Raw genomic sequence first — 21,092 nt, forward strand, 5'->3', positions numbered from 1 at the left:
TTATCTCTTGTAAGCTCTTGTGGAGAGATGTGATGCATAGGAGCCTTGGGCAAAGATACACAATGAAAGGTCCACGACAATAATTCGAAGTCTTAGATGCATTTGATTGAGAGAGAGAGAGAGAGAGAGGGATTCTCAACATAAGGAGATGTCAAGGATTGTATTTGTTGGCATTGGCATGCTCAAGTATCCTAAGTACAGAGGACAAGGAATACAAGAGATGGGTGCCTTCTTCTCCTCCTTTGGACGCTCCTCCACGACCCCCTCAGGCTTCAACTCTTCTTCCACTGCAGAGGAGGTCACCCACGGCATTGATGCCTCCCACCTCACCGCCATTGTCACTGGTACCCCCCCTCTCTCCCTCCCCTTTTCACTCTCTCTTCCCCCTCCTTTCTCTCAAAGTTTCTCTCTCTCAATTTCAGCGCTTCCTCTTGTTCTCCTCCCATACTTTTTTGATCGCAGCCCACTTTATCACGTAGTTTAACCTGCTACACAGCCCTCCGCCAGCTTAATTAGCGCCTGCTTTCCAGTTCCTCACGTCTTATGATCCGTAACAATGTTATAAGCACCTCCGATAGCGGTACAAAACAAATTATAGAACCGTCTCTCTCTCTCTCTCTCTCTCTCTCTCTGCTCGAAACGGAAGGCTGTCACGGTACCTCCAGAATTCGTCTATGACTATCGGAGGAATACCGGCTTTTAGATTAGATCCGAATCATTGGATACAGTAAGTTCTTTGTTAACTCCTCGTGGTATCTAGACGGCGACCTGCCAGGTCTTTGTTAGCTCCTCTTGGTATCTCCAGAGGTATTCGCATTGAGTGCAAGTGATTAAGGTATGGTTGGTGTGGATGGTAGTCACAGACAGGCATCTTCTAATAGTACCAACGAAATCCAAAGGCTGTGCGAAATCTAGGATATGAGAGGGGAGATTTGAGCAGTGAAGAGAAGGATGTCAAGAGGAATTTGGTCGTACATTTTGGCTTTCAGTGTTCCTGAGCTATCTGTTCTATGGATTTCTGCATGAGAGAGAGAGAGAGAGAGGGAGAGAGAGAGAGAGGCTTCTGCCTTGCTTGAGTGGTTTGCCACTAGCTGTGCTGCTCATAGCGAGAGATCTTGAGAAGTGAAACGCGGTTCGTCGCTATGGAGACGATTCACTGACGTGTCAATGGGATGCACAGAGGATTGCATACCAAGAAGCGACCGGAACCGTCATCCAAACATGCGAATCGAGGACTGCTTCAGATCCACAAACAACGTCAGAGATCCAACTTTTTCCACCAAGACGGGGGCAAATCTTATCAGACATCCGCCTCCGCAGGACTTTTATCTTTGCCTTGAAATCGTCAGCTCGGACCAACTTTCTGTTAGGCGACCCTAGGCGACTTCGAGTCTTCGCCCACTTCTGCTCGAAAATCGGACTATTGCAGACTCCAGAGACATCTTTGTGTGCTTAGCTATCCAATCAGTTATTCTGCTACTGCAATCACACACACAACTTTCTGTTTGTCGACCCTGCGCGACTTTGTGTGTTTCTCTCTCTCCAATTGTCCTGTATGCGTGAAGGCTTCTTGCAGGTTGCCTTGCCTTGTGTTTGTGACTAGATAGGCAGACGTGTCTATTTTTTGACAACGATTTTTTAAAGCAAACATTTGTTGGCACTGCCCCGTTACAAATTTCTTTTTTAAGACCCTTTCAAAGCGGATCAACTTGAGTTCTATTCAGTCACTTGGGGCAGTGCTTTAGGCACGTGTGTGCCCCTTGTTAGCAGGCTATAGCAACTATTAAGTTGCTCCTTTGAATTCGGGTGTGTTCACAAATGGCACTCATCCGATTGGTTGTGACTCTGTAGCACGTAGTGGGATCCATGGAGCCTTCTTTAGTCCTCTTGGAGTTACTTGGCACCCATGCATGCCTAATTCACACCACCTTTCTTTGGTTTGCTGGTCGAATATCTTTTTGCAAGGAAAAATTTCAGACATTCTTTGCCAAGCAAGCACACTTCTAGAAATGTTCTTTTTCCTTCCAATCTTCTTGACTTCTTAAAAACAACAAAAGTTCACCATTCATCATAGGGGCAATGTTGTCGGGCACGTCTCATAAACTCTTGTTTTGATTTGGCAATGATTTTTTAAAGCATGGGTTGTGTATTATACATTTGTTAGCAATGCCTCCTTAGAGGGGAGGACTTAAACTCTTTTGTGAATTTCCATATGTCATCCTAACACTTGTGCACTCTTGTTTTCATTTGCCAATGATTTAAAGCATGTGTTGTGTAGAATACAAGTGTTGGTGATTTTTTTTGACAAGTTTCAAAGACTAAGCCATATGTTGAAAATTTGGATACCATGGGGCCCATACTAAGTTTGATCAATCAACAAATAAAATGTCAATATACATAGCAAGTTTCACTTTAATCATATGTCAACTTACATACCAAAGGCTTTCCCTGATTAGAAACAAATGTAGTTTATGTGAGCTCCAAATTTCCTTCACATACATTTTTCTAGCTATCAAAATCACTGCTTTTATGTCTTTAAGACCATGTGTGAATCATTTCCACTACCCTAGTTTCACCTCTAGCATTATCAATCTATGCCTTTGTCCTCCCAATGCTATCCATGAGAATTAAACCTTCCATTATGTCCTTTTACTTCACAAAGGATCCTACAAAACTCAAATTTACAATTTCCATTATGATAGTTTTGATTGGTAGTCATTGGCATGTACTTAAAACTTATTTGATGATGTGTTTCGTAATGCCATCCATAGTCATGACGAATGGGCTAAAAGAAAATATAGAGTATTTTGTATATTATTGAGACAATTTGTATCTTAACACATTATATGGAGACACGTAATAGTTTACAAAATTGTATTATATTGATCATTAACTTTTCATGGCATAGGTGCATCAAGTGGAATAGGAGCCGAAACTGCTCGTGTGTTAGCATTGCGTGGTGCACATGTTATCATTGCTGTAAGGGATGTTGTTGCCGGTGAGAGGGTCAAAGAAAAAATTCTAAACGACAACGAACATGCAAGAGTGCACGTTTTAGAATTGGACCTAAGTTCAATACATTCAATACAAAATTTTTGCAAAAACTTCAAGTCCATGAATGTTCCTTTGAACATATTAATGTAAGTTGAAGTCCCTATTATCTATTCTAGATTCTACTTTAAGTTTTAATGTGGCGCGTGTATTTCTTCAACAATAAAAATGATTATTACATCAACATGGTAGTTACGATCTTTCTCTATTAATATATTTTTAAAAGTTCTAGCATCACCCAAGATTAAACAAAAGTAGTAGTACTTGAAAATTTAGATCTTTTCAATCTAGTATCCTTAAAACACATGAAGCTCCATATAATTTTTTTGCTTTACATGCAAACCTATTTTTGAAATTATTTACATTATACATGATTTTCTATAAAAGAAATAATGCAGGTATCATGGGATGCCTGTTTCAACTTTCAAAAGATGGAATAGAATTACAATTTGCTACAAATCACCTAGGTAAGGTGCTCCTCAATCAATTTTTGCATACATGCATCAATTATCTTCGTGAATATGCTGAGCTTTAGGCTTTCTTTTTGTTGATGTAGATCCTTTCTTTTAACAGATAATTTATTGATTGTTGCAGGTCCTTTTCTTTTAACAAATAATTTGTTGGATGATATGATCACTACTGCTAAGGAATCCAATGTTGAGGGAAGAATTGTAATAGTGTCATCCGATGCGCATCATGTGTCATATCCAGAAGGTATTCGATTTGACAAGTTGAATGAACAAAAATGGTATGTCCATATTCATTCCTTGAATCTTTTCCATGGTGTAAGATTATATTAGCTTTTCTATTTTGCCTCAAAATAAGCTTAGCCTTTGCATTATATGTGGATTCAAAGAGATTAAAAATAAAAAATCTCTTAAAGGAGACTTTGTTATATTCCATATACACAATTAAGGAACAACCATATAATAAAAGGGATCTTCGTATTGCTTTAGGTTCATTTCCATGTGTTAAAAATTTCAAAATTGGAAATGAGTGTGGATGGATGAAGATCACAACAACCACCTTGATATCTACATACATACATGCATACATACATGATGGATGGATAGACAAATAGTATATATAGATAAATAGGTAGATAGATCGATAGATGGACATATAGATAGATAGAGAAATAGATTGAATGAAACACACACACACACACACACACACACACACACACACACACACACACACACGCACGCACGCACGCACGCACGTGCACACACACACACGTACACACACATGTGCATGTGTGGACACACAAACACATGCACGTGCATATGAACACACTCTTGCGCGCGCGCGCACACACACGCACACACACGCACACACACACACACACACACACACACACACACGATGTAGTGTGTGAATAATCTTTTAGGGCCCCCTTTATTTATGTAGGGATTATGGTATTTTCAAATCAATAGATGAATTATTTTTTATAATGGATACTTTGCATAACTCCATGTGCTACTGGAGTCAAGGAGAAACTTGGGTTAAGGAATTTTGAATCACTTGTGTGCAAGACACATTAGTAAACTATTAATACAGTTGGAGCTTCATAGAAGTTATGTATAAAGTCTCATGGTAGACAAAGAGTTTAATGTAGGTGTACATTTATCTCCTATATAGAAGGAAGTTAATCTACACATTCTTGGGAGGTGAAAAAACCCAATGTCATGTTTATACTGTCACATATCATTCTCGTTAATCCTTGTTACATATTATTATAGTAAATCCTTATGATATCATTATTTCCTTATGGTATCGTTATTTTAAAGGCTATTAGCCTATGACAAATCCCACCTTCATTGCTACACAACTGTGATGATAATGATGAGGGATAGCATTCTATTGGGACGATCCGTATAACTTGTGGGTAGATCTAGAGAAAAATGTGTGGTTGTATTCCTTCTATGTTTCTCACTAATTATTCTCCTCACCTCCCAATGTCAGTCATATATCATTCTAGTTAATCCTTGCTACATATTATTATAGTAAATCATAATGATATCATTATTTCCTTATGATATCATTATTTTAAAGGAGTTTTAAAGGCTAACATCCCTATGACAAATCCCACCTTCATTGCTACACAACTGTGATGATAATGATGAGGGTTAGCATTCTATTGGGATCATCCATATAACTTGTGGGTAGATCTAGAGAAATATGTGTGGTTGTATTTCCCTTTATGTTTCTCACTGATTATTCTCCTATCGGCAAAATAAATCCTTTATCATTTGAAGACCCTCTCCTTAGTTTATTAGCTCCTACTATCAAAATAAAAGTAGAAAGTCACTAGGCATCTTAGATTTCCACACTCCTCACCTAAGCCACTACAATGTGAAAAATGTGAACAAAGATCCTGTAACTTGATGTCCTCTCAATGTGGCAAGATGGTTGTTCATATTCATTAACCTATAACATCGTAGGTATGCAAATGGTCATATGGTTGGTATTCAACAATCTACATGTGCAAATGGTCATATGGTTTCCTCGGTATTCACAACAATCTACTTGTGCTTGTAGCCATGTAGATTTCCTAGGTACAATCTACATATGCTTCAAGCCATGTGATTTTCTAGGGTACATGTGCTTCTAGCCCATGTCTCTTTGTTAGGACTTTGTCATTTTTTTGAGTTGAACCAAAAGTATACATAGTACATTTGATTTTGCAACATGAAGGGCTATAATACTTATTTCTTGCCCATCCTGTTTAGTACCCTTTGATACATCTTAAACTAGTAAAACATTCTCTATCTCTAGACTTGGCCAAGAAGGATGTGAATGTATTTTCCATCATTATCATCAAGACCATTAAAAATCAGATCCTACCTCACATACCGCTAAGTTAAGGCATCTATGTAGGCTATACAATTGAACAAAATTTACGAGATAGCAAGGTTGGCATATGTTTTGAATTTCTAAAATAAAATTGACTCAATCCACATGATTTAAAAATTTTACTTAGGTCACATGGTTTAAAAATATTCCATTCTCGAGCATTTGACAAAGGCCAAAATCATCCACAAATACTAGCAAAAGAAATAAACAAAATCATCCACAATCACAAGCAATGAAAAAAGACAAAATCAATTATAAAGGTCACAAAGATGTGATAAATCCTCAAAATGAATGTTTTAAGTAGTCATAATGGTATTATATCTTATGACAAACTTGCTAGTGAAATCGTTTTATAAAATGCTTGCTTCATCAACAATGATATCATATCAATTTAAATCATGTTTTTTATCTCTAAAATGGAAGGTGTTTGGCGTAGGAATTGCACCAATATGCTTAGTCTTTACCTTAAAATGTTGCTAGATTTCACAAAATATCAATGTTTTGCATGGTAATATGCTTGAGTCTAGAATTTCATACTTAACAACATATTATAATGGGAGGAAAAAGGAAGAAATGGAGGGAGTGCACAAAAAATGATGGAGTGAGAGAGACCACATAATAGAGAAAACAAAATACAAGGAGTTGATTCCTCTTATACATGATCCGTGGGTGATCGAGATCAAAATCCACAAATAAGTGGTTAAAGTGTGCTAGTTCAAGTTTATGTGGTAGAACTTTGCCTATAGATAAGTTAATAGTTTGAGTTCTATTGTAGCACTTTGACTTCATATCCTTAGATATTAAATGAAGTCCCATGATGAGAAAGTATATATTTCCTAGTTAGAGTTCTATTGTAGCACTTTGACTTCATATCCTTAGATATTGAACCAAGTCCTAGTTAGAGTTCTATTGTAGCACTTTGACTTCATATCCTTAGATATTGAACCAAGTCCCATGATGAACCAAGTCCCATGATGAGAAAGTATATATTTCCTAGTTTCATGAGCTTTACCCATGACACATTAGAATACAAGGAGGTACTATGTTGATATAGGAAAAATCCTAACCATAATGAGATAGCTCACAAAAAAATGTGTTCTTAGTGTGGCCTTAAATGGATAAGTTCCTTTACCACCCAATCCCTATAGTTTCTCATTGTGTATATATATATATATGCAATGGGTGTCATATTTAATCTCTGGAAGGTCCCCATCTACGGCATCCTATTTTTTGGGAGCACCACAAGTGCATGGCTTATCAGTTCAAAATGTTCACAAAGTAATTAGTGAAAAAGAAGAAGATTGACTTCTCGTTTTGTAGAGAAGTATTTTACCACCTAATTCTTATCTATTTGGTTTATAGGCCCCTATTAGAGAAGTCCTTGTATCCCCCAATTCTTATCCATTCTTTTATAATAGGCCCCTATTTGTGGCCTACTTTTTCTAAGAACATACTAAATGACCATAATGTTGACCAAAGTTGAGAATCAACTTTAATGCTTTATCACCAAAATAAATGGTATTCAAGGTCCAATGAGAACGCAATTTGCATATCACCATGAACAATAAGATGCCCTTGGTAATTTCTTAAATGTTCCAAGCGTGCATGTAAGCAAACAATTACATATATGTTTAAGAAATACCTATAATGACTCTTGAGATACAAAGTGTGTATTTTCTTGGATGCAACATATCTTACTACATTCTTTGAGTTTTTACAGAATTACAAAACGATATATACATTTTGGTTTATATATAAATGATATATATTTTCTTGGATGCAACATATATTTTTTGTTCTTTGAGTTTTTACAGCATACAAAACATTATATAAATTTTAGTTAATATATCAATGTTGTGTACTTTAAGTTTTTATGGCACAAAATTTAATCATATTCCATTCCTATTTATATATCTTGTGCTATTGAATTTAGTTAGCAAATCTATTGATGAATAGAATAGAATACAATATTAATATAGCATAGGAAAATGTATGAAAAATGTTTTTCTCACACTTTATAAGGTCCCATGAAAGAGTTTCTAGCAATGTTTTCATGAACTTGGATTTATGGCCGTATAGTAAAGTCCATAGTCTAGCTTCATAGAACTACTTTTTTTTCTTTACTGCGTTTAATCTAGAAATTGGTTTCATTACATGGAAATAATAAGATAAAGGATACTACAATATACATAAAGGATACTACTACAAGTCTACATCATTGTATTAGCCTTGATACTACTACAAGTCTTCATAATCATGTTAGTCTTCAGCTTATCTCTTTGAAATCAAAGATACTACTACAATGTACAATAGTCTTGAGCTTAAAATATAGCTACATTTGCATATGAATTCTTCTCGAAGTTTTATTACAGTTTGTGTTCAAATTTCAAAATAGCATGCCTTATATAAAATATAATTGTTACTCATACAAACCTTGCAATAACCTTTATAATATTATATGAACATTCAATGGTTAACACTCCATTATATTACTTTTGTTTGTGTATACCTTTACAGTTATTCCCCTTTTCTTGCTTATGGACATTCAAAGCTTGCAAACATCTTGCATGCTAATGAGCTTGCAAGACGACTTCAGGTATCACATTACTTAAGGTGGTTAGATTCTCAAAGCTTTGCTGAAAGGAATAGTAACTACCATTGACTAGTAAATTATACTTTCTTGCTTATTGATATTTATAGGGTATGATATGTCTTTAAAGTTAATCTATTGTGTATATGAATGTTATATGTAGGAACAAGGTGCTAGAGTGACAGTGAACTCTCTTCATCCAGGCATCATCAAGACGAACATCATACAACACAACCGATATTTAGGTATGCATTTGACAATATTGAACTTGAAACATAAAATGTATAATTAGTAACACAAACTATTCATCAACAATTTATAAACTATTAGAGTTTAATAAAATTTTAGAATTTAAAACATAATGCATTTTATGTCAATAAACATCTTTATACTTCTAGTAGGGGTGTAAGATGCTACTTGAAGATTTACAACCATGCACACTTTTACTTTTTATGTCATCATTTATAAAAATGTTGTGTTGGTGCCCTAGAATGAATGTATGAAGTATATTTAGGGATTTACTCTTAAAAACCCCATATTATAACACATATATGAAGAATTCATTTATAATGCCCATACATATATAAAATTTAATATCTATAGCTACTTGTTTACTCCCAATGTTGTATATACCCTTGCAATCTGCTTGCAATATTAAGTAAGTACTATAGTGTATGACCTCAACCACAACCAAAAATTATAAATGGACAAGATGGACCAATGATGCATCACTTTAAGGGTCCCATCTCCTTCCCAAGGCCCATTACCTAATCTCCTCATGCCATGTAGGAAGATGCGAGTCTACTTTGCGAGCTCCAATTCTTAAAGAATCATGGAAGGAGTTTATTGTATTGCTATGTTGGGTCAAATGCTCTCAAAAGAATGATTGTTTTGTCAAGATCCTACATTGCTAAAAAAAACCTATTTTGCTATCATGGATTTAATTTGGAAGAAGAAATAAAAGGAAACATCTGGATAAGATGTTATATATATCCTCAATGATCTCCAAGAAGGCCAACTAGCAAGGAGCCACATTGATTTCATAAATATGGAAAAGGAAGGCTTGAGTGGTTCAATTCTCTCTCATATTAAATAGGGCTTTCAACTTTTAATAGCACTTTGTGTATAAAATGTCCTCCGACATGATGATACTCAATAGAACCTTTGAGGAGACATCACACCTTATCTCCCCCCTTAGCCTCCACCAGTAGAAGTGGGTTGGTATTTGTTTGAAAGAGATCCTTGTAAAATACTATAGTAATATCCTAGACTCCTTGGGAGTTTGTGTAATCCGATGGTGACTCATGTGTCATGGGGATCTTGCTAGGTTGAGAGCAATGCATGCAAATGCCATCCACTAGTGTCACTCTAGCGACTCTCGGCTTGTTGCGATTGTGAATCCATATGGAGAAGAAGAGGGAGGGTAGAGGGAAATCAATATTGGATAGGAGAGAAGAAGAAGGTAAGAGGACAAGGCATTGACGAACGGGACTATTAGCAAGCAAGAGACAACTCTACGATCATCTTGGGCCCATTTGGCTCTAAGGTGCAATCCTAGCTCAATAGACTTGCCACTATGCATCACATGACATTGCCAACTAATGTAGTTAACATGCCCCCCTTCCTATTCTTGATCTAGTCTCCTAGAGTGTGCAAAGGTCATGGTTGTTGGAGTGTTGTCGATGAAGATCATTTCTTGTGTACACTTTTCCATCTGTAGTGCTTCATAGGCCTTCAATGAATCCTGTGTAGTGGAATTGTTGTTGGGGAGGATGGATATTTTGTTTGGTAGCATTGAGTTCCACTGTAATTAGTATGGCATGGCATGGTTGATTGCAATGGCTAGACATTGGGTGGATGGATTAGAGTTGAGTACTTGTGACCATCTAAAGAAAGAGGAAGAAAAGAAAAATCCAAGGTTTAAGCTAGTAGGAAGAAGGTGTTAGTAGGTGATGATGTAATATCCTAGTGGTGTTAGTGTTAGTAGAGTAAGTACCCATGTATTATCATGCTCCTCCTTAAGTCCCATATTTACTTTGAGTGTGACTTTTATTGGATTCTCTTTAGACTGTGTCTTTGACAAGCAATATTTGAATGTCTGGAGTTGTGCATGACATTTTGTCTTGCTTCTTTGCATTAAGTTATTTTGAAATCCATTTTATGGATTATATTTCATTGAGGGATTTGCTTGGAACTATTTGAGCCCAATAAGGTTGTGGCACCACTTGGAGCATTATTTTGTTTGAGTAATCAAATCTAGAGGAGTCTAATAATACACCATAAAAGCTCCTAAAATGAGAACTATGGCTGAAGAGGTTTAGAGCATCTTCGAGTCTAGGAAAATCCTCTAAGTTAAAATGGATACTACATTGGGAGGATAAATGGCATTCGTGTTAATCACAGCAAAAAAGAAAAGAAAAGAGTAAGACAAAAATAAGAGAGGAAGGAGAGTTGGAGCTAGCTAATGAAGGGTTAGTAAATGAACATGAAAAAAGATTTGAGGATCACAAGAAACTCATCTAGAGTTGTTTTGATGTCATCATGTTAACCATGCAATCAAACTCATCCGTTGGAGCTATGGGTGTAGAACCACTTGGTTTCCTTCCACATGTGGAGGAATGCCTTGGGATACCAAGGGTTATGTGCCCTCGACCTTGATGAAATTATTAGGGTTGTGTACCATTTGTTGGTGAGGAGCTTCTTTCCATGGTAGCAACATGTTAAGGGCTCTAGTATCTTTCATTGTTGTAGATTCTTATGGATCTACTCCAGCTTTAGGAGTATGTTCTTGTGGGTTGATTTCTATGGAGTTGGATTGAATGCCACATGAAAGAGTGGTTTATATTTCCTTATGGGAAATCCCATCAAAGCCTTGTACTATTGTTTCCTTGCCCTTCGTGGACCTTGCAGTAGGTTCTTGTGGCACTAATCCATTTTTAGCAGTAGGTTCTTGTGTAGCTATTGCCTGGAGTATTATTGGTTATTCTGGTTGTAAGTTCAAACTTTTAGGGTCTCCACTCTAATTTGTGTGGCTCTAGAGCGGTGAATTTCACTGTAATACAAGCATGAGAAGGAGAGCTGCCATGTTGATGCCATTATAATGTCTTCTTAATACCAACCTTCTTGTGCCTTCATTGGTTACATCCTCTAGCCTATTGTATCATGTTAATAAAGTGATATATGTTCTTTGTATTAAATGTGAGTAGGTGGTGGAGCGTTTCGAAGTCCGAACCACATCACTGTGCACACATACACTCCCCAAGATGTTATGAACGATGTCTTTAGTTGATCTTTAGAAGCCATCCGGATTTGGTTGTACCCATTGTACCCATCCAAAAATGAGTACACCTCATGCCTCACCACATCATCAAGCTTTGAGTCCATGTACGGTAGAGGGAAGGGATCTGGTACAGTTGCTGTTGCATTCAGCTTATGGTAGTCCACACAAATCCCTAGCTTCTTATTCTTCTTGGGCACAATGACAATTGGCGAGATCCACACTGGATTCTCAATTGGTGCTATGAATCCCACCCTCAATAGGTGGTCTAACTCCTCCTGTACCTGTTTAGCCACATGCAGATTCGGAGACACATCCGGCTTCAAGTTCACTCGATGTTGGTAGAACTTTGGATCCAATCCCTTCATATTGGCATAATCCCAGGCGAACACATCGGAGTCAGTCAGCAATGCCACTAGCGCGGTCTAGAATTCTGGTGCCAAGAGTGCTGATTTTCACCGCTTTTGATGCACCATCTTCCCCAAAAAGACTGTGTTGAGCGCATCTTCCTACCCCTTGTGTTTCAACCCATCCGGTCCTCAAACTCCCGCTCCTACTCCAAAAGATCCTGCAAATCCATGTCAGTCGCCACTTGTTGTGCTATTCGGCCATCTCATCTTGGACTGCGCTAATGGAGCCTGCAAAAAAGGATTTTGGTGAAGATAGTGCTCCTTAATTTCTTCCACATCGACCACAAATGGTGGTACCAAATCCGGGCTGGCCTTCAAGAATGCCTCTTCTTCACATCATCATCTAGGCCATCCACCATATTCATCATTCTTGCCACAACATCAGTCGCATTGCATTTGACAAGGGAGCCGCTACACCCATTGTGACCTATACCTTCTTCTTGCCTCGTTGCACAGAAATGACATTGTGCTCCCAATTCTATTTGACCTTTGCTTGGCGCAGCAAGGGCTTGCCCAATAGCACACTCTATTCCGGGGTCGGAGCCTTCATATTCAACACCACAAAGGAGACTATGAACAAGATTTTGGCCACCTCCAAGATGACCTCTCACAAGATCCCTAGTGGTTGAACTCGCCGCTGCTGATCTGCCATGAAAACTAGGAATGGCACCGATTCCCATCATCCATCCCATCTCCTGGCATGTTTTTAGAGTGAGAACCCCTGTCAACCAAAACTTGCTCGAACATGTGGCCTTGTACCTTTGCCGCCGTAATGACAAGAATCTGCATATCCCTGAGAGGGATTGCCGTGATGAAGGATCAGTTTGGAATACATCGACCTCTTCCAACTTGGACTCCTTGTTGAGGGATTGTAGCAATTGTTGATGGAACCTGGGTACCAAATTGAGCAACCTACCAAGCGAAATGTGTATAGGTGCCTCTAGAAGGGATTCCATGTTAGGCTCCCACTATGGGAGAATTGATCGCCTCTTGGATTGATTTGCCACTAAAAGTGAAGCTGCTTCGACCACATTCAGACCATTGCTAGGTAGATGAAGCTTGAACTTTTTCTAGACAAAATCTTCGACTGTGATTGTGCAACCAGATCTGCAAACTGCACCTTATGTGGCATGTCGGTCGCCATTTATACCTCCATTTTCTTCATCAAAGGGGACTCTTCCACACCCCCATTCCAAGACTTGATGTCGTAGTTGCTCTTGTACCGGCCACTCAAACACTGTGCCACCTTTCTTTGGGGGTGCACCTTTGAGTTTTGTGCTAGCACGTGTGACGATACTGATTTTTGGGCACACCGTTGGATCATCTTGCACAATCTAGACCATGGAGATACTGGGTGTCTTCCCCATCGCATTTTGCCGCTCCGCTCATTCGTTGTAGTGGTAGCTCACTATGTTGTGGGTGTTGGTCATGCATATCGCACACCATTTCTCATTGAGTGCACACTCCATTACTGAATGCCTTGGATTGTAACTGTGCATGTACCATAGTCCTTTCAAGGCTTTGACAATCGAGCGGTTTTCAGAAGCCCTTGGAATGACCTTTCCTCCTTTAGAGGATTTCTGTGTCTTCTTCTTCGCATCGGAGTTGGAGTCGGACTCCTCACTGCTAGTCTCCTTATAACTATCTTTGGAATTGTCATCCTCCGAATCTCTATAACTGTCATCTAACTTCTTGGCTTTTGCTAATTTCTTCTTGGATTTGGCTTTTGAGGGCTTGCAATGATTGGCCACTCGGTAGAAGAGGGACTCTCCTGCTCTCACCGCTTACTCCAACACCACTAGGACCACCGTAGTGACAATAGGTGCAGAATCCACTCCTAGGACCACCGAATGTAGTAGGTCAAGGCAGTCACTGCTCGTGCATCATCGTAAGCTAGGTGTCGCTACTCTGTTTGCATGATATGGATCGTGGCTTGAAATTCCCGAATGTGATGTCTCACTGCTACAATATCCTCTTGAACCTCTGCATGATGCGTGCCCTTGCCCGCAAACTCCAATGCGACGTTCCTCCGCAATTGTAGTAGGGCGAAGATGACATGGGAACTAGAGACACCCTACAGAAGATGGACAGCTTGCCAGATCGTGACTTTCCTTGTATGTGTAGTAAGAATGTGCATCGTGATCGCCAATGTGTAGCATCACTATACAGCACATACACTACATGATACACAAGAGAAATACACAGTGCATCATCTGTGGAAAACATAAAAAATAAGGAAGAGATAGATCACCACAACACTACATAATGCATATATATGATATCAATAATGGAGTCGGAATGCTAGTACAAGACAATGGTTGGGAACCATTGAAAACCATTGGCAGTTGCGTTTAACCTACCTGTGCACACCCCTTGCAATCACTGTTGCTACTAACCCGTATAGTTATTGTTCACTCGCAAGAGGTCCGCAAGGTTATGCAATAATACTTTAAAAATCACGCCTAGCATCATTTCTTAGTTTTTTCGTTGGGATTTGCTATTACAAAACTTAGCAATCACTGATCCACCTTTTTATACAAAAATACAATATTAATAAGAAATCATTTAAGACTTTTCAAATGGATGTTTTTGACCCAATTACTTTTATGTACTTGTTCTAGTCTAGCGATTTCTTAGTCCCATTCATGCTCATTGTATTCTCAACATACATACTATATTTTTTATAGACTCTAATATGGAGAAGGGGTTGTAAGCTAGCTTCAAAATTGTATTTTGCTCAAAATTAACAAAGTTACAATCTTGATAAATATTCCCACATTTCTTTCCTCAGCATTTGATTACCGACTTGTCTAATGCTTATAGCAATTTTTTATCATGTGATTTGAAATACTCTAAAATTTAAAAAACTAAATATCAATTAGGAAAAACTATTACTTATGTGCTAGATGGAAACAAATCCTTAGAACTATTCTTTATTATAAAGAAATCCTTCATATTAAATGAGTAAATTTATTATAAAAAAATCCTTCTTATTAAAATGATGAAATTTTCAAATTTCCTAATAATTGATGCCATAGGTTGGTTCCACAAGATGATATGATGCAAAAATGATTGTAAAGACATGCATAACAAAGATATCTCATGGTATGCCATTAATTTACCTCATAGTGTGGTACCATGCACAAATTTTATCCTTGAGTTTCTATTGATAGGATGAATAAAGTTTTTCAATACTTATGGATTGTCTAATGGTCTTTGACATTTCGAAGTCATGGTACATTTTTTATTATCAACTTGATGCCATATTTTGATCTACCATCTAAACCTTATCATATAAAGAAATAAAAAATATTTTCATTTCATGTTCAAATCCTTAGTGCAACATGGTAGCAAGAGGAAGACCATGTCAACACACATGGATTAGCAAGATGGTAGATGTACACAAGATTAATTCCAAAGAAGGCTTAGGACCTTGTGGTGGTGAACTCTAACAATGTTTACAGTAGGATAGGTACCTTTTATATTGGCTCAGATCTAACTAGGATATTGCACCTTTTATAGGTTTAGATCTAACTAGGATATGTACCTTTTATATAGGATCATATCTAACTAAGATAGGTACTTATTATATAGGCTCAGATCTAAGTACTTCTTATAGGCCTAGGTCTAACTAGGATACATACCCATGCAAAAACCACAAAGTTAATGCCATGGACTTGGGTAGTTTCAAGGGAGAGCGAATGCATTGACACCTTGCTCGAGAAGGAACCGCAATATTTCAAGAACTATCCTGAATATCTTACATTTTCATATTTATATGGTTTGATTGCTTAGAGCAATTACACTTGGTACAATCTATCAAATAAGTATTTTTAATGCAACATATACATAATTCATAAATGGTGTGAAATTTTCGTGTAACATATTCACAATCATAAATGGTATGAATTTTTTATTTTAGTTTGCAATTCCATGTTTCGGTTGATGCAGTTTTTGCAGCATACTTTGAAAGACTTGTATCATGTTTCCTCAAGACTATCCCACAGGCAAGTACACTAATTATAAAATTATTTAGACACCTTGATTTACAGAGGCATTGAACACTTGCACAAACTCTTTCCTTTGCACAAAACATCCTATCTATGGATAATTTGGTTTAGTTTTTAAATCATATATGTGCTTACAATCAACAACATTTGCTTGACTGATATAAAAGAAGAATAATTATATATTTCCAAGTGCATAGTGAATTTTTAGATAATCCAAAAAGGCTTTATGTGTGCATTTTAATATAATGAAGGAGCTCCTCTTTTCTCCTTTTTTGAAGACATTTTTGTCTTGACTTTTATGAACCTACAACATTAGATTCCATTAATACTTTCCATACATCTTAATGTCACCCACTTGCGCACACACTGGCACACACACCCACGCATTCATGCATGTGCACATAAATATACATACATACATACATACATGCATGCATGCATATATGTGTGTATTTGTGTATCTGTGTATAATATAGATACATATATACTTCTTTGCACATGCATACATATAGATTTGTATGCACAAAAATAAATATGTATCTATGTATATATAAATACATATATTTCTCTACATATATATATATATATATAGCTCATAGGTAATTACCTATAGTATGCTTGAGTAGCCACAATGAGGCAACTGCAAAAGCTATATAACCACCATTGCATACCTTGACTCCTAAAGGTGCACAAGGTGCTTATATGCCTCAACTTGCAAATATGATTATGATGCTTAGATATTTATGAAATTCCTATTGTCCAGAGAGAGGCTACTAACTTGATCTACTATCCACTAAGTAGACCACCCAAATGTGGCAAGCAATGATGCTACACATTGTATTCATCTAGGAGGGAAGACCTTTGTGTGAGTATTGAGAGTGCTTAAGTGATTTCTAATTAGAACATAAATTCCTCCATCAACATCAATCCCATTAGGCTACTTAGCCTCAAACTTAAAGCCCTTCTCTTCTTATGAGTCGTGACTATGCTCCAGACTCATGCACTAGAGTCACATAAGAAGCTTGCGTGAACGAATCCAAAATTTATATGCATCTTGCCATCTACAAAGGCAATGTTGTATGGTTTCTCTATTGGTAGTAACTACTGCAAGCAAGGAATTTTTCATTGAAAAATGGGCTAAAAGAAGTTAAAATATTCACCTAGGCTTGAATCACGACCACATAGAAACTTCCATATCTACCACTACCACTACCACCAAAGTATTACTTGGGAAAGCATCCATGTGAAAGGGGCAATCTATAACAAGCATTTATCAAGATATGTAGTGCATTAAAAGGAGGGAGGGGTTGGGTGTAAGGTAGATGTAGTAGCCATTTCCAAACTACAATGTCCCATTTTACCTCTTGAAATGGTTGTTTTCCCCAAATCTATAAGTTGAATCTAGGATGCTTCCAAGGTGAGCTCTATTACCCAATGTTTCTCCCATCTACATACCACACAAATTTGATTTCATAGAGGCTCATTTAGAGAACCACCTTTCAAGTGAAGGTTCTATAGTTACTATTGTAAGACTTTGTGCCCCATCATTCCACACTCATCAAAGGCCTTCAACACCCATCAATGAGGAGAGGGAGAGAAGAAGAGGGATAAAGCGGTGACATGGGAGGACTAAAATGGGAAGTGGAGAAGAGGATGTGGGAGTGTCAACATGAGTAGAGGGAAAATAGGAAGGAGAAGGAGGAGGGAGAAGGGGAAGGGTATGAACATCAATAAGAGGTGAGTGTGGAGAACAAAGGCGGAGGAGGAGGCATGATGGTATCGACAAAGTGGGGAGAGAGTTATGGAAAATATGGGGAAATATTAGAGCATGGCGGCTATACAAGAATGAGCCTGTCACATCAAAGGAATAGCCCTTCCTTTTATAACAAAGAAGAGGGGGACTCTCTCCCATAAATGCATCCTCCCACATGCATGGTGTGGAAAGAGCATCTTCCATGTGGGTGGAAGGCAGTGCGCACCCTCAATTTGCAATTGACAAATTGAGGGATGCATTTTACACATACTACAAGCCCCATATCTCTAGTGCAGAATGCACTTGATTTCCCCCTCTTATTTAAATACACACATGGGTGGGGTGGCACAAATGACTCTTGCCACCTCAACCTACGTTTTCTTTATGAAAATATTATCCCTTGGACTATTCCACATGGGTCTAGCTCACATAGATGAGAAAGTCTAAGATGCCATGCCCTGCCACCTCTACCAATTAAATATAATATGTCCCCTTGGCCTTGGCCATGTATCACTTAATGTTTCAAGGGACCCCCTAGGTGGAGGGGTGGCACATGGAGATTCCATGCCATCTCACCATACTATACTATTTGTTCCATGGACTATGTACAACAAACCTATGGGTCCTCTTACTTTGAAGGGTGGCACCATGGACATGCCCTGCCATCTCAACCTTGGGCCCTTGCCACTCCATATTATATTCTACTAATGCCACACCATATTATAATATGTCCCCTTGGCCTTGGCCATGTATCACTTAATGTTTCATGGGACCCGCTAGGTGGAGGGGTGGCACATGGAGATTCCATGCCATCTCGCCATACTATATTATTTGTTCCATGGACTATGTACAACACACCTATGGGTCCTTTTAATTGGAACGGTGGCACATGGACATGCCCTACCACCTCAACCTTGGGCCCTTGCCACTCCATATTATATTTTACTAATGCCACACACATATATTCACTTCTACTTATTACATTTACAACCAATGGATTTTTTTTTTGTGGTCGTAGATTCCCCCTCAAGCATAGAATGTGCAGCATGCCCATGCCTGGGTCACAATCGAACAAGGAAAGGCTTCAGATGCCTTTTGTTGAAAACTTTTCTCCTGTGCGGCTCTTGTAGCTCATGAACCTCCACTGATCCATTGCTTCGTTCCTTGATGTCCTGGTGTGATGCGAAAAATTGATACTTTTCATTTAGAATTGGTATTGTTTTTCTCTATGTCTGATAAGAGTTTGAGTATCAAGTGATAGCATAGCGGCTCTCACTTATTTCCATTTTCTAAGATATTTGTGTATGGGATATTATGGGGTTTTTAGAAAATAGAAAGAGTGAGTCATATAAAGAGGTGGGCTCATGTCCATGTGTTCCAATAATATAAGAGCGGCCACATGCCAAGCGTGTGGAAGGCATGTGGAGGAGTGTGGAGTCAAGAGGAATCCTTCTAGAATTCCTATATGGAATAAGGAGGATGTGGACATATGGAAAAGAGAGGGTCCCTATGGGCTCCATGTGGGGAGACTCTTGACTTTCTTAATATTTTAAGAGTCTTGAGCATCTCTTGATGGGACACAAGTAAAAAAGGATATGGATGGTGACATACGGGCTTATGTGATTGATGGGGAAAGGAATCTATAGGCAGCAATTGCAAATGGGTGAAGGAGGGTGACAAAATTTCTATAAAAGGAGCCCTCCTCTCCCTTGTTCATCATCTCTTCCACCATTAGGCCTCACGTTGTTGTAGCTCTAGTCTCCTTAAGCCTCTTCCATGAGCCTTCTCTCCCTCTTGTAGATATTCTCTTGTGTAGACTCTTGAGTCCATCTCTCTCTAGTTTATTCTCTCTCTATGAGTAGTCTTGGAGCTTCCGCTCTCTCTTGTACATATGAAACCTCTTCTTCTCCCTTGTGTTTGTGGTATTTTGAGTTGCATTGGAGTGGAGTCTCTCTATTGACAATGAAGATCACTTCATATTTCCTCTCTTGACTCTCTCTTCCTTTTTCTTTCTTCCAAAGCCTTGAAAGTTCTTTCTATTCGGCCACTCATTGCACACACATCATTCATCCATTTCCCAAGCCACCGTCTAGGCAAAATCTATGAATGGTGGATCGTTGATGAAGGTGGAGTCTTAAGGGAGCATCCTGCTCAGGCGAAATTAGCATGGTTGGAGGGTAGTTTTTATGATAGTTTGACCCCCTGTTAGTATTTTGCTCATAACTTTCCGCTCGGTAGTCCGATTTTGATGAAACATATATCAACACGAAGCTCTCTTCAAGGCGCATGTCTTTATGTGATAAGACTTTGAATAAAACTTTAAATCAGATACTAAAACAAAAAGTTACGAGTCTTTACGTTTGACAATCTATTTTCATGATAGTTTTAACCCCTGTCTAGTAAATTGCCCATAACTTTCTGGTTGCTTCTTTGTTTCTTACGAAACATATATTAGTGCCAAGCCCATCTCAAGATGCATCTCTATATATGTTTGAATCTTTGATTTCCTGTCTCTACTAAAAGTTATAGGCCTCTATGTCTAATGATAGTTGTTTTGAGCTAATTGTAAAGGTATCTATGAAAGAGGTGCAATGTTTCCTCGGAACCTACCCATCCGACCCAATCAGCCCCTTCAAACTCCTTGATATATATCAGTTCATGTCATGTTGATCCGCAAGATCTTCTTTCAACAATGTATCGCTCTTCTCTTTGGTGCAGACTGGCTTGCTGAGATTATGGCCTCTACTAATCCTTTCCTTCTCCCTATGTTTGAGTACAATATTATTTGGGATGTTACCATCTTCATTCTCATATAAAGGAGGAAATCATGGTTGGGTGTGGTATCTTGGTATAAAAGCTTCTTTTTAGTGTCCCTTTCTTAATTATAAATATCTTTGTCACTCAGTTCAAAAGTAGTAGGAAGTGAAGAGGTGCGCGAAGTTTATTACCCCCAACTTCATGTCACATCTTTTGGTGGAGACGCGGGGTATGTTTGGTATTGGAGTCATCACACCTTACTAAACGGTCTAGTCTTGGGTCTACTTGATTGCATGTTATGCCTAGTATAGGCATGTGTTTTCTGATATGATAAAGAAGATGCCTGGAAGAACTCCGTTAGAAGAGATTGTAGCCCGTTTAAGAGAAC

General features: G+C 38.2%; 1 protein-coding gene across 2 annotated transcripts in view; it reads left to right on the forward strand.

Annotated features, from left to right (window-relative positions):
- The first annotated feature begins 211 nt into the window (after positions 1 to 211).
- The window catches only part of LOC147904382 (short-chain dehydrogenase TIC 32, chloroplastic-like), a 48,315-nt gene continuing 27,434 nt past the window's right edge, over positions 212 to 21,092 (forward strand). Inside the window, exons 1-7 of one of the 2 annotated variants that reach the window (XM_087394191.1) lie at positions 212 to 344; positions 2,909 to 3,140; positions 3,439 to 3,518; positions 3,646 to 3,799; positions 8,425 to 8,503; positions 8,661 to 8,742; positions 16,136 to 16,195. In XM_087394191.1, coding sequence (XP_087250317.1) covers positions 221 to 344; positions 2,909 to 3,140; positions 3,439 to 3,518; positions 3,646 to 3,799; positions 8,425 to 8,503; positions 8,661 to 8,742; positions 16,136 to 16,195 — 811 coding nt within the window. In that variant the 5' untranslated portion in view covers positions 212 to 220. The remainder of the gene's footprint in view (positions 345 to 2,908; positions 3,141 to 3,438; positions 3,519 to 3,645; positions 3,800 to 8,424; positions 8,504 to 8,660; positions 8,743 to 16,135; positions 16,196 to 21,092) is intronic. The other variant, XM_087394200.1, reaches the window with a different exon arrangement.

This window comes from Dipteris shenzhenensis, chromosome 2 (genome assembly GCF_047967505.1).
Source record: "Dipteris shenzhenensis isolate YYH24624 ecotype China chromosome 2, Dip_SZ_1.0, whole genome shotgun sequence".
Taxonomy (NCBI): Eukaryota; Viridiplantae; Streptophyta; class Polypodiopsida; order Gleicheniales; family Dipteridaceae; genus Dipteris; species Dipteris shenzhenensis.